This window comes from Phaenicophaeus curvirostris, chromosome 1 (assembly GCF_032191515.1).
Source record: "Phaenicophaeus curvirostris isolate KB17595 chromosome 1, BPBGC_Pcur_1.0, whole genome shotgun sequence".
NCBI classification, from domain to species: Eukaryota; Metazoa; Chordata; class Aves; order Cuculiformes; family Cuculidae; genus Phaenicophaeus; species Phaenicophaeus curvirostris.
In genome coordinates this window covers 179,751,435-179,764,636 of record NC_091392.1, presented here as the reverse complement: position 1 = coordinate 179,764,636, position 13,202 = coordinate 179,751,435, and the positions used below count along the sequence as shown (strand labels likewise).

The window sequence follows — 13,202 nt, the reverse complement described above, 5'->3', positions numbered from 1 at the left end:
GCAGCGCCCGCCCCGCACAGCACCCACCGCACCGCCCCGAGCACCGCCCGCCGGCACCCAGCGCCACAACAGACAACGAGACTTTTTGTTTTCCACGGATTTTTTTTTTTTTAAAGAGGCTTTGCTACATCGTTGTGTGTAAGTTCTCTCAGCCTGTACAGGTTCATCTTCACGGAGCCTGACGTTGTGCAGCTGCGAAGTGATATGTTTGGTAGTGTTATCTAGAGCGGCTTAAAAAGTTTAGAGTTCTCTTTCTCTTTAATTATTATTTATTTTTTTGGAATGTACAGTATATGAGGTAAAATTAAGATTACATTAAAAACTGTCTCCAATGCAGTAATACGCACCGAGGCTCGAATGGCAAGTACACTATTAAATGACTATCAAAAATAGGAGCTCATTTGAATTTTTACTATGAAAAACATAAGTCGCCGCAGATTCGCTGCGGTGACAAATCTGACCGTGTTAAGACATTCAACCATAGGAAATCTCTGGGCTGTTACACGCAAACTCATTTGCACTGCCAAACATGGCACTTTTAAGAAGGTTCTACAAAACATCAGTTATCGCGGTGTCCTGCGGGAAGGTATCAGCCTATACGTACAAATGACAAATTTGAAATAAAATGTAAACATACAGTACGTTTTAAAGACAGATCGTTCTCGTCACATGGAGGCCAAGCTCTATGCCATTTCTTCTTTTTTTTTAAAAAAAAAACAAACTCAGCAACATTTTGTACAGCACAGATCATTGGACGTAGAAACAGTTACAATACATGCCCGTTCTAATATAAGAGAAATTCTTCAGAGATCTTCAAAGCACAAGACAGAGGTTCCTTTTTTTTATTATTATTAAGACCGACAGAAGTGTTTAATACCATTAAAAATGCTAAACTGAACACAACTAGAAGTCATTAATGATCCACTATCGTGTAACTCAAATAAATTAAAAGTAGCTAATTACAAAGTGTATAACAAATAACGTAAGTGTGATGATGTGACAAGAATTTTTTTTTTGTTTGTTTTTTTTTAAAGATAGTTTCACTACAAGCTTTGTGTCACTGGCAATCATTGACATCCAGCAAGATGTTCAATGGGATACTTGATAAAATTCAGTCTGGTCATTCAAGAACTCACAAATGCAAGCTCACAAAACATTGATGAGTTATGCAATTGCAAAGTGCTCTAATGCAACATTAACTACATGCAATCAACAATTTGGTACAGTATCCAAAGAGACATTACATTAAACATTAGGATCTCAAGAAAAAAGCAGCTTTAAGTTTTCTGGTGCAAATTACTACACTTCGTCTTCCGATTTGGTGCCCCAAAGAAAGGAAGGAAGAAAGAATGAAAAAAAGGCAGAGCTGGATTCTGGTGGATATGGCAAGTGAATGTTGGGGGAACAGCAAAAATTCAAGGATGAATTTTATCTCAAAAATCTATTAACTTGCCAAATCAGAGGGCACAGACATCTGTATAAACTGCATCTGATCAAAGGTCGACTTCGGAAATGTGTTTTTCAATTTAAACAGTAAGTCTAAGAAGTTCTCTCCCACTCTCCCTTACATATTTGTAAGACATAAAAGAGGCATTTTTGTAAGTAAACATCAAATCCTGGGGGTAAGATAAACCACTTGTGCCTTCCCCTTGTAGTCTTTCCAAAACATCTACTTGCAGTGAAGAACTCCACATTTATCACATAAGAAGCTTCCTTCATGCATACTCTTCCATCCAGTTTATAATTTGCTGCCTGAGAAAAGCCCCTTCTGTTTTTCAGCACAAATCCTGCTTTCCAAATAATTAAGACAAATGAGGAGGTAGAAATACAGCGCTAAATTGCTTTCACAGCATCAGATTAATATTGTATACAGCACAAGTTTGTTAGTGTAAGTTTTAAACGCAATCTACACATTCTTCCCTGTTACAGGAACAACCCTTACAAGCGCAGGCCAGGAAACCCATTTTTACACTCGTGTGTACTGGTCAAACCCTTTCCATTAAACACTGCTTGCCTGCCCCACACAGAGTTTGTACTGCAAGAAGGCATATTAAAGAAAAGATTGTATTTCTGTGGCTTGCGGTCTAGTAACATGTGTGAGCCTATACCTACCAGTAAGCATTTTAAAGTCGCTGAAAAGGTTTGCATCAGTCCCAATGCCGGTGCTAAATGCCTGGTTTTGTAAAAGCAAGAGAACAGAATTACTTTTAGATTATGAGAAAGTAAAATGTAATGGGCAGCTTTTTAAAATAAAACTCTTTTCTTCACTTTATTACAAAGTACTGAATGATAACAGCAATCAGAATGGAAAAGATAGCAAAAAGTGCAAGGATGACAGCAGCACACACTTGGTCGCTCTGTGACCATTGTGTCCTTGTGGTCTGCACAGTGTCCTTGTTGGTGCTTGCCGGCGGTTCAGTCCTCTGAGAGATGAAAAGCACTGGTGTGCTGTAGGGGCCTACCAGGTCCTGATGACCCACTGTCTCTTGGCACTGTCGAATGGCACATGCGCGGAAGCGGTATTCACAGTTCTGCTGGAGGCCTGTGTATCGGAATGACCAGTCCGGACCCTTGTAGATCTGGCAATAGAGGGAATAAAGAGATACATCAAGTAGAGACACCTTTCATATGCATATATATATATATCTCAGTCCGGTTTTGCTGATGGTGAAGATAACTGGATGACTCCTCACCACTGACTTCATCCATGCAAAGAAAAATGGATGGAAAGCTCACAAACACAATTTAAGCGCTGGATAAAGTCTCCAGTCCTTTCAGTGAAACAGAGCAGAAGAACTACAAATGCGTTTACAGCATGATGAGTAGATGCCAAATAAACCCTGTCAGAAGCCCAAACATCAAGGTGTTTTAGTGACCACTCACAATGTAAACACACACCATGGGATGTAAAAAATTTTTTACGGAAAGGGTCATTGGGCACTGGAACAGGCTGCCCAGGGAGCTGGTTGAAACACCTTCCATGGAGGTGTTTAAAGGATGGGTGGATGAGGTGCTGAGGGGCATGGGTTAGCAATTGATGGGAATGGTTGGACTCGATGATCCTGTGGGTCTTTTCCAACCTAGTGATTCTGTGATTCTGTAATACACAGCATCGTGTCACAGGACTGTTGGTAATTACATCCCTATCAAGGTACTTCAATCTAATCTAATCCAACATGTTTTTGTTGTAGTTCAGATACCATGTGCTTAAAATGTTATAATTTATCCCAATAAACATTGTACCAGGAAGGCTGAAAGGAGTTGTCTTTGTGATTCTTAATTCCATTAGATTCCAAGATACATATATTAGAGTGTTCTCTGTGGGGGTCTCAGCTGGCTGGTTAACACGAGTTTACAACTCTCCAGCAATAGGTACTGACCTATTTCGTGGGTGGCATAGTACAATTTGATTTCTCTCTTCAAATCCCTAGCCCTCACTCTCCATTTTCTGGACTTGCTTTATTTAATTAGTAGCAGGATACAGAAATATCACATCACGTGGATGTTTTCACTACAGCTCCCATACTGTTAGGCAGTATTTTACAAATGCAAACTACCAACCATTCAATGAAAGAAGCAGGATATGTCTTCTGATTCTGTAGTTGAAGAGCTGTTGCTGTGCCCGTGGCTACTCATGGACTCAGAATGTCTTCTGACAGCCAGGCAGCTGATCTTAGCGGAATCTACTATCTGGAGACTTTTCTTTCTCTCAAGAAATCGTTCCTACACTGTGACAGGGCAGGTCATAAGAAGTGCAGCTTCCTGAACATTTTCTACTAATTTCTGTGATGCATTTGGTAGCGAGCAAACAGGCCACAGATAAACATCCTACTCCAGTTCCAGATCCGCCAGCTGGCATGGGCTGCTGTTCTCAGTTGCTCATCCCCAGTGCCTTGCCAGAAGTTGTCTTCCCCTCAAGTTTGTTTGCTGGGGTATTTGTTTGCTGGTTGCTTCCTAACCTCTTTAGGAGCTGACTGATGAATACAGCTCAAACCATACGATACTACCTTATTTTGTCTGAAACATGTAGTGAGCAATGACATGAGCAACTTGGCTGACAGATCAGGGAGATGGAAGAAAATCAAGTTTTGGCAGGGAAATGATAGTAAATAGTTTGGAGTGGACTTTGAGGCAGTTTATTTTTTGTCCATTTCAAAGAAAACTATCGCTATCCTGTCTCAGTATCTTAGAGGCTGTTTCCACAATGTTTACTTCTTGACAGTTCCAATTTTAATTTTTGCAAACTAGTCTTCTCATTTTATTTGAATCTACTGTGCTACTATTCTAGAGAGGGAAAAGAAATCATGCACCTTAGTCTACTTTGTTATTTCTAGACTTAAAGTGTAACTTTTCTTTTCTTGTCCAGCTCATTTGGCAATGCACATTGCTAATCAAAGCGTGATTTGACTCCATGTCCAGAAGCGACACTGACCATATTTTGCTAAAATACTTAATGTTGCTTTTACAATTTTAAAGTTACAATAAAGAATATTCACAAGGTAAAGTAATAAACATCTTCAGTTATGGTTCATCTTTTAACTGAAAAATTTAACAAACGGACATAATGAACATAGCACTATACTAAAAGTTATGAATTATGAAAACATTAAAGCCTATAATCTACCAAAGCACAGGCAAAACTTATTTAATACTGACCTATAATGAAATTACAATATATGAAGATTAATTGTGTTTCCTTGCTGGAAGGAAACTTGTTTGCTTAACAGTGTGAAATAAAGTTTCCAAGCCTAATTTCATGTCAATTATGAGGCAGTTCACAGGGAAGCAAAATTAGCACTGCACATCCTCTTTTAAATACGAACTCATTTGTGGCCTGGCATTTCGATCAGCATGTTTGGATAACCAAACCTTAAATAAAAACAGTCTCAGCTGCTTAAGCTTTGTAGTAGCAGTATGCCTTACTACTGAAATGGTCCTATGGTAAAAAACTGATCACTGAATTACATGAAAAGTTTTCCTACAACTCAATGACTACATTGCATTCGCAGGGGGTCCCTCCTATCTGCATTTCTCTGACAACATCCAAACTTTTATAATACTTTTTACTGCCACAAAAACAGCTCTTAGTGCAGAGAACTTTTTTTTCTTTTCCTCAGTTCTGTATCACTCACTGGATGGATGTTTTCTCTTCGTCAGTTCTTCCCATTAGTGGACAATTTACTCACCACTTGAGGCATCAAGTTGTATTTAGTAAACATCAGGGTAACCCAGAGAGGCTGAAACTTACTGCAGTATTTATGTTACTTAAATCTCTTTTCTCTCCCACAATTGTTTTAGGAGATACTACCGTACATTATTCAGTAACAAAAGGTTAGCGTGGTGACTAAAACCATACTGGAACACAATACTCTTCAATCTGAACTAGTTATCACAAATAGTAATTGAAGAAAAATACAAGAACTTGAACACATCGTACCTGTTTGAATTCTGAGTCTTTTCCCACCATGACCTGAAGACAATAGATAACTGGGTCGCCCTTCATGGGCTGCAGAGCCTCCCATGTGATCTCACAAGTGTGGTCGTTTATTCTCTCTATCCTGGGTGCTGAAGGAAGAAAACACAAAAGTGACAAATGTTTGAATATAATGCCTTGTAAAATTCTATTTCCTAGCTGCTATTTTGTCTCAGAGAAACAAAAAATTCAGATTCAAATGTATTCTTTCTACTATGTTTTCTGGAACAACTAACAAGTCACGTAGGTTTCTCTTGCTGGTTCAAGTATTGTCCAAGAGAAAGCAAGTAAAATTTGGTGAACATGAAAAAAAAGATAGCTGCTATGCTTAAAATTATTATAAACATGCTAGGAAGTATTTTCACTTCCAATTACTTTAACAGCCTGGTCACTTTCTCCTGGGAAACAAGCATTTGAAGTACAAATCATTTTATACCAAAGAATGGAAAATGCCAAGTCTCTCATTTTGGGAGTGAATATTTTAGGCTTTAGGCAATTACACGAAAGGAACACTCCCTCACTATCCCTACCTGCACGTGGAAAAGAGCTTAGCATTTTAGAAACTCCAAATAAAACACAATACCACAACCAACTCGCCACACCATCACTCGCCAAATGAAAAACGAAGCCTCTTATTACCTTTCAAGGCAGCTGGAACAGATTTGGGAGTAGTGAAAACATATTCTTGAGAAAGGGGACCTTCACCAGCTTCATTACATGCCTGAATACAAAATTTGTATGATGTTGACTCACTGAGTCTTTGTACTTTGTATGTATGACATGGTCCTCTGTATAAGGATACAAACCTGAAAATGGAAAGCATATTTCAAACACAGAAAAGGACTTCCAAAATGGCTACAGTATTGCCTTGAATTCTATTCCCATAATTTCCCAGAATCTAATGAGAGAAATATTTATTTCTGAGTTAAACAGTGTTCTAGCATTACTATAAAACAATAAGCTCGTTTTCCAGGGCCAATATTGTATTTCTCATCTTTGAAATAAAATCTCTTTTACTCAGAGTACTACAACAGTTTCTTGGCAAAAATGTTCCTAAGCTTTTTCAGAAACCCTTCTGCACCTGAAACAATGGGAAAAGATTGCAGTTCTCTCTCTGAGCTGTGTACATGCTTATTTTTGGCCATCTACTTCCCCAACATCTTCAGCTTTTCAAAATCAGGTAACTACAGTTTAACTTTTTGCACCTTTGCAATTCTCCCTTACTATATCTAAGAAGAGGTCTGGATCCAACTCGTCTTATACATCGTTGTCAGAGATGGGTGACTAATGAGGCAGGCTCAGATCTGCACAGGAGGCCAGATTTGCACTTGCAGCTCACATCAGGTTCCATTCTGAGAGCTCTGTAGTCTGTTCACTCTCCATCATGTTCCAATTCTTACACAGAGTTGTCTTGGCAGCTCTCATTTGATTTTCAATCATGGTATCCCCAGGACACTGCCCAAGTTTATCTCTTTCTGGAGGGGTTACCATAGAGTTAGACTTTTAAATTTATAACAGATGGTACCTGCATGTGACCTAGTCTTTGGTAATGGCAATGAATTTCTTTCCAGTTAAGAGCCCAATTTCTTTTCCTCCTCACAGCAGAGTAATTTTGACTAGCAGATCTATTTTGTCTCACTGTCAAGCTAAAGCTGCTCAGAGATTCAGACACGGTACGCAGAGCAGCAGCACTGCTCATTTTACCATCTAGTTGAGGGTACTTGCTGTACCACTTCAGCTTGCATTCAGATTTAACATGAGAGAGGCGATCCCTTAAAATAATAATTTGTACTATACAAGTTTATTTTCCACTAAAAATGACTGCATATAAATAAAACAGAGAGTAAAGAATTCACCCTTTCCTAATCAAATGTATAAAATTCACAGGACTGATCAGACTTGATACTTTGACAAAATGCTTAACCAAATGTGAAAGAAAGAAAAGTGTGTTGATATGAAATACTTCATTAACCTCTTCATATTGAACTGCAAATAAAATACTGGGAAGTTTTGAATCCTGTACTTCCCAGGATGGAATACTAGAGACCTTCTTGCCTTGCCAGACAAGATGACCTCCTATGTCTGTGGTAAATTCAGCAAAGCGTATGGAATTTTGCCCTTTGCTGCCATCTCCCAAGCATCAGACCACAGCGATACAGGGCAGATTAAAGCGATGCCAAGACCAACCTTCCATTCTTATCCTCCATTTGAAGGTGGTACTGAATGGAGTCAGTTAATGCTTTTGCAGTTCCCTCTCCCCACTTCAGCTTGAGAGTCTGAGAACTGTATGCAGCACATTCCAGGCGAGGTGGATCCGGAGGGAGAGGCTTTGTTTTCAGTTTTATGGTGTGGCTGAAAGGACCTGCTCCAAGACTGTTTAGGGCTTGAATTCGTACTCTAGTATTTCAAAAAAAAGAGAGAATAAATTAATTTGAAATTAGATTCTAAAAAATAACAGGTCATTTCCACCACTGACATTCAAGAGAGAATACTGGTACAACTAAATGGTACTTTCTACAACAAAGACTTGTATCAATATTATGTTTTGGTAGATCGTCATGAATATGCAGGGGTGTCACTTTCTTTGCCACATTTTAAGGAGCTAGACTGACTCAAAATAAAAATATGTTAGCATATTTGCATGATTGACATTAGTGAAAAGATGTCAAAGCTCCATCAATGACTTCAAGAGTGGTCCATCTTCCTGACACTGCAGGTCTTGTACCAACATTTCTGACGGCCACATGGGAGAAATGAGGGAGGGTAAAAATTCCCCACACCCAGAAGAGGTGAATCCATATCTTTGGCTGTTACATTGGGAGAGTTCAAGAGTAACTACAAGAGTTTTATGGGCTTTTTAGAATAGATTGGATTCATGTGAAAATAAAGTGACAGTGCCCAGCCACCCCTCCTGCTGTTTTCACTGGAAGCGTATCTCTGGGTGCCTGCAAACACAAGTCATCTTGGGTATGCTTGGAAAGGGAGAGGCGGAAACCTTTAAATTGTCAAAGGACACGTAGCTGAGCAGTCTGTACAACTTGAAATTCAGGGATAATTTGTTTTTTCTTTTTTGATACTCCATGGAAAACAATGCTGGCATTAGGTTTACAAGAATTTATAAGAATTTATAAGAATTACAAGAACTTGACAAGAAATGTATTTCTAAAAAGGAAAAAGCAGAAAACAGAGAAATCTGAGGCTCTTTACATATCTCACAGGAAGCCATAGCAAGCAAAGTGTGTCTAATCTCATTTTGCAGACAAACATTTGCCTGTCTAAAATAGTACCTAGGTAAACTGGGAAAAAAGTAATCACAATAAGTAAATTCAGAAACAATCAACCACAGAATTTCAAAATATGGAAACACAAATGAGTGTGCAGGCTTATGAATAAATATTTCTCCTTCACTACAATAATATTTAACACTATGCTAACTTATTATAGCACAGCACTAAGGTTAATATATGCAAATTTTTATTTGCACAGAGTTGACAGTGTATTCTATAAAAGCACTTTTGTGGGTTGAAATACAGAAATATCTCTGCAATAGAAGCAGAGTTTTTTTCAGTTTGTTGATGCAGAGGGCAATGGCTCTTCAAATTGCCAGCATTACTGTTAAATACTTCAAAGGCACAGAGAAACACTGCAGTCTTATGTACAGGATTAAATAAGTAAACCCAAGTCTTTAAGGATTCAGAAAACCGCACGGCCAGGTGATATCCTAACTATACTGAAACCAGTGTGGGCTTAAAATTCTGACTCCAGTGAGACTGACCTTCTCCTTTAACACTGAGAACATGTTTTTGTAGCAGGAATGCAGAATGACTTCAGACAGAATTACGGATCTTATTCACATATTCAGTAACATAAGGGATGATTTTAGTAACTAAGATTCCTCAAAAGACATTAAAATTGATTGACAGATTTCCAAATTAATATTCTACATGCTGACTGCCACCCAAACCCTCACTATTTCTGCAGAAAAGGCACTATAAGTTGCAATGAGCTGTCATTAGATCAGACAATTCAGTCAGTAAAGACTGGTCGTGTTCTCTCCTTGGATGGATTTCATCTTGTCATATAGGTTAGAGGCCGTCTATCTATGGCGTGGATAGTCAACAGAATAGTTACAAATCTGGATCTGTAATCTGAATCCGGTTAAACTGACATATCAACCAGGCAGATACAACAATACCACTGCAAAAATTCTAACAGAAATTTTTCTTGAAAGAAAACAAAACCAGCACAGTTCAGCTATTTACCATGATCACCACTAAAAGCTCCCATTTGCTCCACGACTTCTCTGAGAGTAATGCTTCTCTGAGAGTAATGCAGAGAATAAAAAAAAATACAAGGAAACAAACAAACGAAGAATCTGCTCTTGTGGAATAAACAGTAGGCTGTCAAGTAGCTGTGCACGGCATACCTGTAGGTAGTATCTGGCTGTAAGCCATCTATAAAATAGGTCAGAACCTTCCCAACAGTTATTGGCTGCTTATCTCCAAAGTCTATGCTGTAGCCAAGGATTTCAGATCCATGGTCACAAGGCTTTTCCCAGCCTATAGCAAGGCATGTGGAAGGAGAATAGTGTGGACTTTCAACTTCATCTTCATTTAGTCCCCGAAGAGAAGTCACAACTGCAGGTACAGAGGCTGGAGTCATACAGGCCACTACTTCACTGAAAGGGCCTGCACCTGCCACATTCACTGCCTGCAAATGCAAAGTACACCATGTTTTTATGGCAGAGGCGATTGCCATTTCCAGATTTCACTAACAATGGTTTCAAGGCTTTACCTGAACCCTGCAATAGTATATAGTGGCAGGCGAAAGTCCTTTCATTTCACAGGTGAGCCCAGGCCCACAGTAGGAGATCTGCATGCATCCTTCCACACCGCCCCACTCCAGCCGGTACTCTGTGATGTCAGCTCCGTTACTCACTGGAACCTTTAGAATGGATACAAATAGTTTGAAATTAAATTCACTGACTAAAAAAATTCAACCAAACTCACCGCATCTACATTGTTTTTTTTTCATAGGAATGTTAACCTTCCATTTCTGTTCTGACTTTTAATGTAGCACAGTACAAAAAAATCAGTGCATTACTGGCCTCGGGTCACCTATACTTTCAAAGAACTACCTCCTGTTACAGACAACGGCATACAAAGTAAGTAAGTGTGATTTCAGTTGCTTAAATACAGAGATCACTTAGCATGCAGCATTTAGCTTAGTAAGGGGAGATTTTACTGCTGCCCTCAATTACTTACTGAGAGGGCACAAAGAAGATGGTGTCAGATCATTCTTGGTGGCGGGCACAGTGACAAGACAAGAGAAAAGATGCAACTTGCAGTAAAAGATATTTGACAGGACATAAAGGAAAAAAATTCTACAGCATGATTGAGTTTGCCCAGAGACAGCTTTACCGGCCTGCAGAATCTCAACCTTGGAGTGAAGTAAAACTTGATTGGACAAGACCCTGAGAAATCTGGCCTAAATTTTAAGTTAGGTCTGCTTTGAACATAAGGTTGAACTAAATGACATCTACAGGTCCACTCCTACCTTAATAACACTACAATTATAGGCTGGATTGATTGGCTGGGGCCAGTGGGATGAGGTTCAACAAGGCCATGTGCAGAGTCCTGCATTTGGGACACAACCCTGTGCAGTGCTACAGGCTTGGGAAAGACTGGCTGGAAAACTCCCTGGAGGAGAAGGACCTGGGGGTGTTTGTCAATAGCTGAGTGAACATGAGCCAGCAGTGTGCCCAGGCGGTCAAGAACTCCAAGAGCATCCTGGCTGGTATCAAAAATGGTGTGGACAGCAGGAGCAGGGAAAGTGATTCTCCCCCTGTACTCAGCACTGGTGAGGCCGCACGTTGAATACTGTGTTCAGTTCTGGGCCCTTCGCTATAGGAAAGACACTGAGGTGCTCGAGCACGTCCTGAGAAGAGCAACAAAGCTGGTGAGGGGGCTGGAGAACAAGTCTTATGAGGAGTGGCTGAGGGCACTGGGGTTGTTTAGCTGCGAGAAGAGGAGGCTGAGGGGAGACTAAATTGCTCTCTACAACTACCTAAAAGGAGGTTGTGGAGAGGGGGTTGTTGGTCTCTTCTCCCAGGTGATAGGTGATACAACAAGAGGGAATAGCATCCAGCTGCATCAGGAAAAGTTTAAATTGGACATTAGAAAAAATTTCTTCACAGAATGGGTTATCAAGCACTGGCAGAGGCTGTCCAGGGAGGTAGTTGAGTCATTGTCTCTGGAGGTGTTTAAAAGGCTGGTAGATGAGGTGCCTGGGGACATGATTTAGTAGTAGACAGGTATTGTTGGAGTTGATGATCTCTAAGGTATTTTCCAAACTAATGATTCTATGATTCTATAAAGCAGACATCTAACGTTGGTCAAATTAATCCTACCTGAACATTGTAAACGATTTCTTCAAAAAGCTTTGCCTTGCAGACAAATAAAGAGAGCTCCTCTGACGCATCCAGAAGGAAGCAGGAACTCTACCGTTCAGGTAAAATAGTTTCATCTTTTGTTTCCATAGAGTTCTATAACTCAGATACTTCACTCCATCTCAAGCCACTGAAAAGCTGTGACAGTAGTTCCCAGATACAATCTTCCTTTTTACAAGTTTAGTTTCCAACTACTGCATTTTTTAATCAGATATCTAAATACTATGGGTTTATGGGAAGTCTGTGAGGCTTTTGGTACATTATTACTGATGTAATTACATAAAATTAAATTAGCTTATAAAAGCAAATGTACAATAATCTATTGTGTTACGTGGATATATTTGCCCTGGGCAAAGATAACTACATAAAAGAAAATTTTTACTAAGAGCCTGCATCACTCAGAAATGCGGTGCAGTAGTTGTGGCAAAACTCTTAAACAAAGGAAGTGAGTAAGATCTTAGATACCTGCAAGCTGCAAACTTATAGCTGTCATATAATGGAATGATGAATGACTTTAGGGTTTTACCTCCTGAGTATTGGATAATCAGTAAGTACATTTAAAAATGTGATTAAAATACAGTCTTACGCGTTTAAAGTTAAACTTAGAAATGTGGAAGACAATCATGTTAAGATAGGTGTAACGTGGCACTCTTACCTCCCAGGACACCTGAGCACATGCAGCAGATCTGCATGCCACCTGCGGGGGCTTGCACTGATCTGGTGGTCCAGGTGCTGTAGTTACTTCACATTTTTCTGAATAAGGTCCAAACTATTGAAAAGGGAGTTAATACAACTAATTTGTAAGAATAAAATTACTTCTTTTTAAATAACAGTTTACCATAGTAGAAACATACAATAATGGCCTGAAATGTTGTATTACTTGCTTATAAAATAAAACCTTGCGGACTGTGGATTCAGGATTTATTTCAGCATCTGACTGTTCTCCAGAATAGCTGCAAGACTCTTCTTCTCTACAGCAAATGCAATCATAATAAATTTAACACTTGAAACTCTCAGGCAAACCAGGAAAGTGCTATTCAAATCCTTTTAAAGTTACATGATTTCTGCACTGTAACAGAATATCATTTGTAATGTCTATTTATATCCATCTAAAATAAATAAAGGATTCAAAAGATGCTTGAGTTATAAAACACTCTTTGCGGGGTTGGGAGTGCAGTGGTGAGCGGAGGTGAGGACAAAATGTTAGGTAAGGGCTTTAAAGCTTTAAGTTGCAGACCTCTCCACAAGCAGCGTCAACTGGTCATAATAGTTTTCATGAAG

At 39.3% G+C, this 13,202-nt stretch overlaps 1 protein-coding gene across 2 annotated transcripts in view; it reads right to left on the bottom strand.

Annotated features, from left to right (window-relative positions):
* Positions 1-101: 101 nt before the first annotated feature.
* Positions 102-13,202, bottom strand: part of FNDC3A (fibronectin type III domain containing 3A) — a 123,962-nt gene continuing 110,861 nt past the window's right edge. For both annotated transcript variants that reach the window (XM_069881377.1, XM_069881385.1), the window contains 7 exons: positions 12,577-12,690; positions 10,268-10,417; positions 9,900-10,183; positions 7,661-7,870; positions 6,113-6,279; positions 5,438-5,565; positions 102-2,579 (listed from right to left, as the gene is read on the bottom strand). In XM_069881377.1, coding sequence (XP_069737478.1) covers positions 2,265-2,579; positions 5,438-5,565; positions 6,113-6,279; positions 7,661-7,870; positions 9,900-10,183; positions 10,268-10,417; positions 12,577-12,690 — 1,368 coding nt within the window. In that variant the 3' untranslated portion in view covers positions 102-2,264. The remainder of the gene's footprint in view (positions 2,580-5,437; positions 5,566-6,112; positions 6,280-7,660; positions 7,871-9,899; positions 10,184-10,267; positions 10,418-12,576; positions 12,691-13,202) is intronic.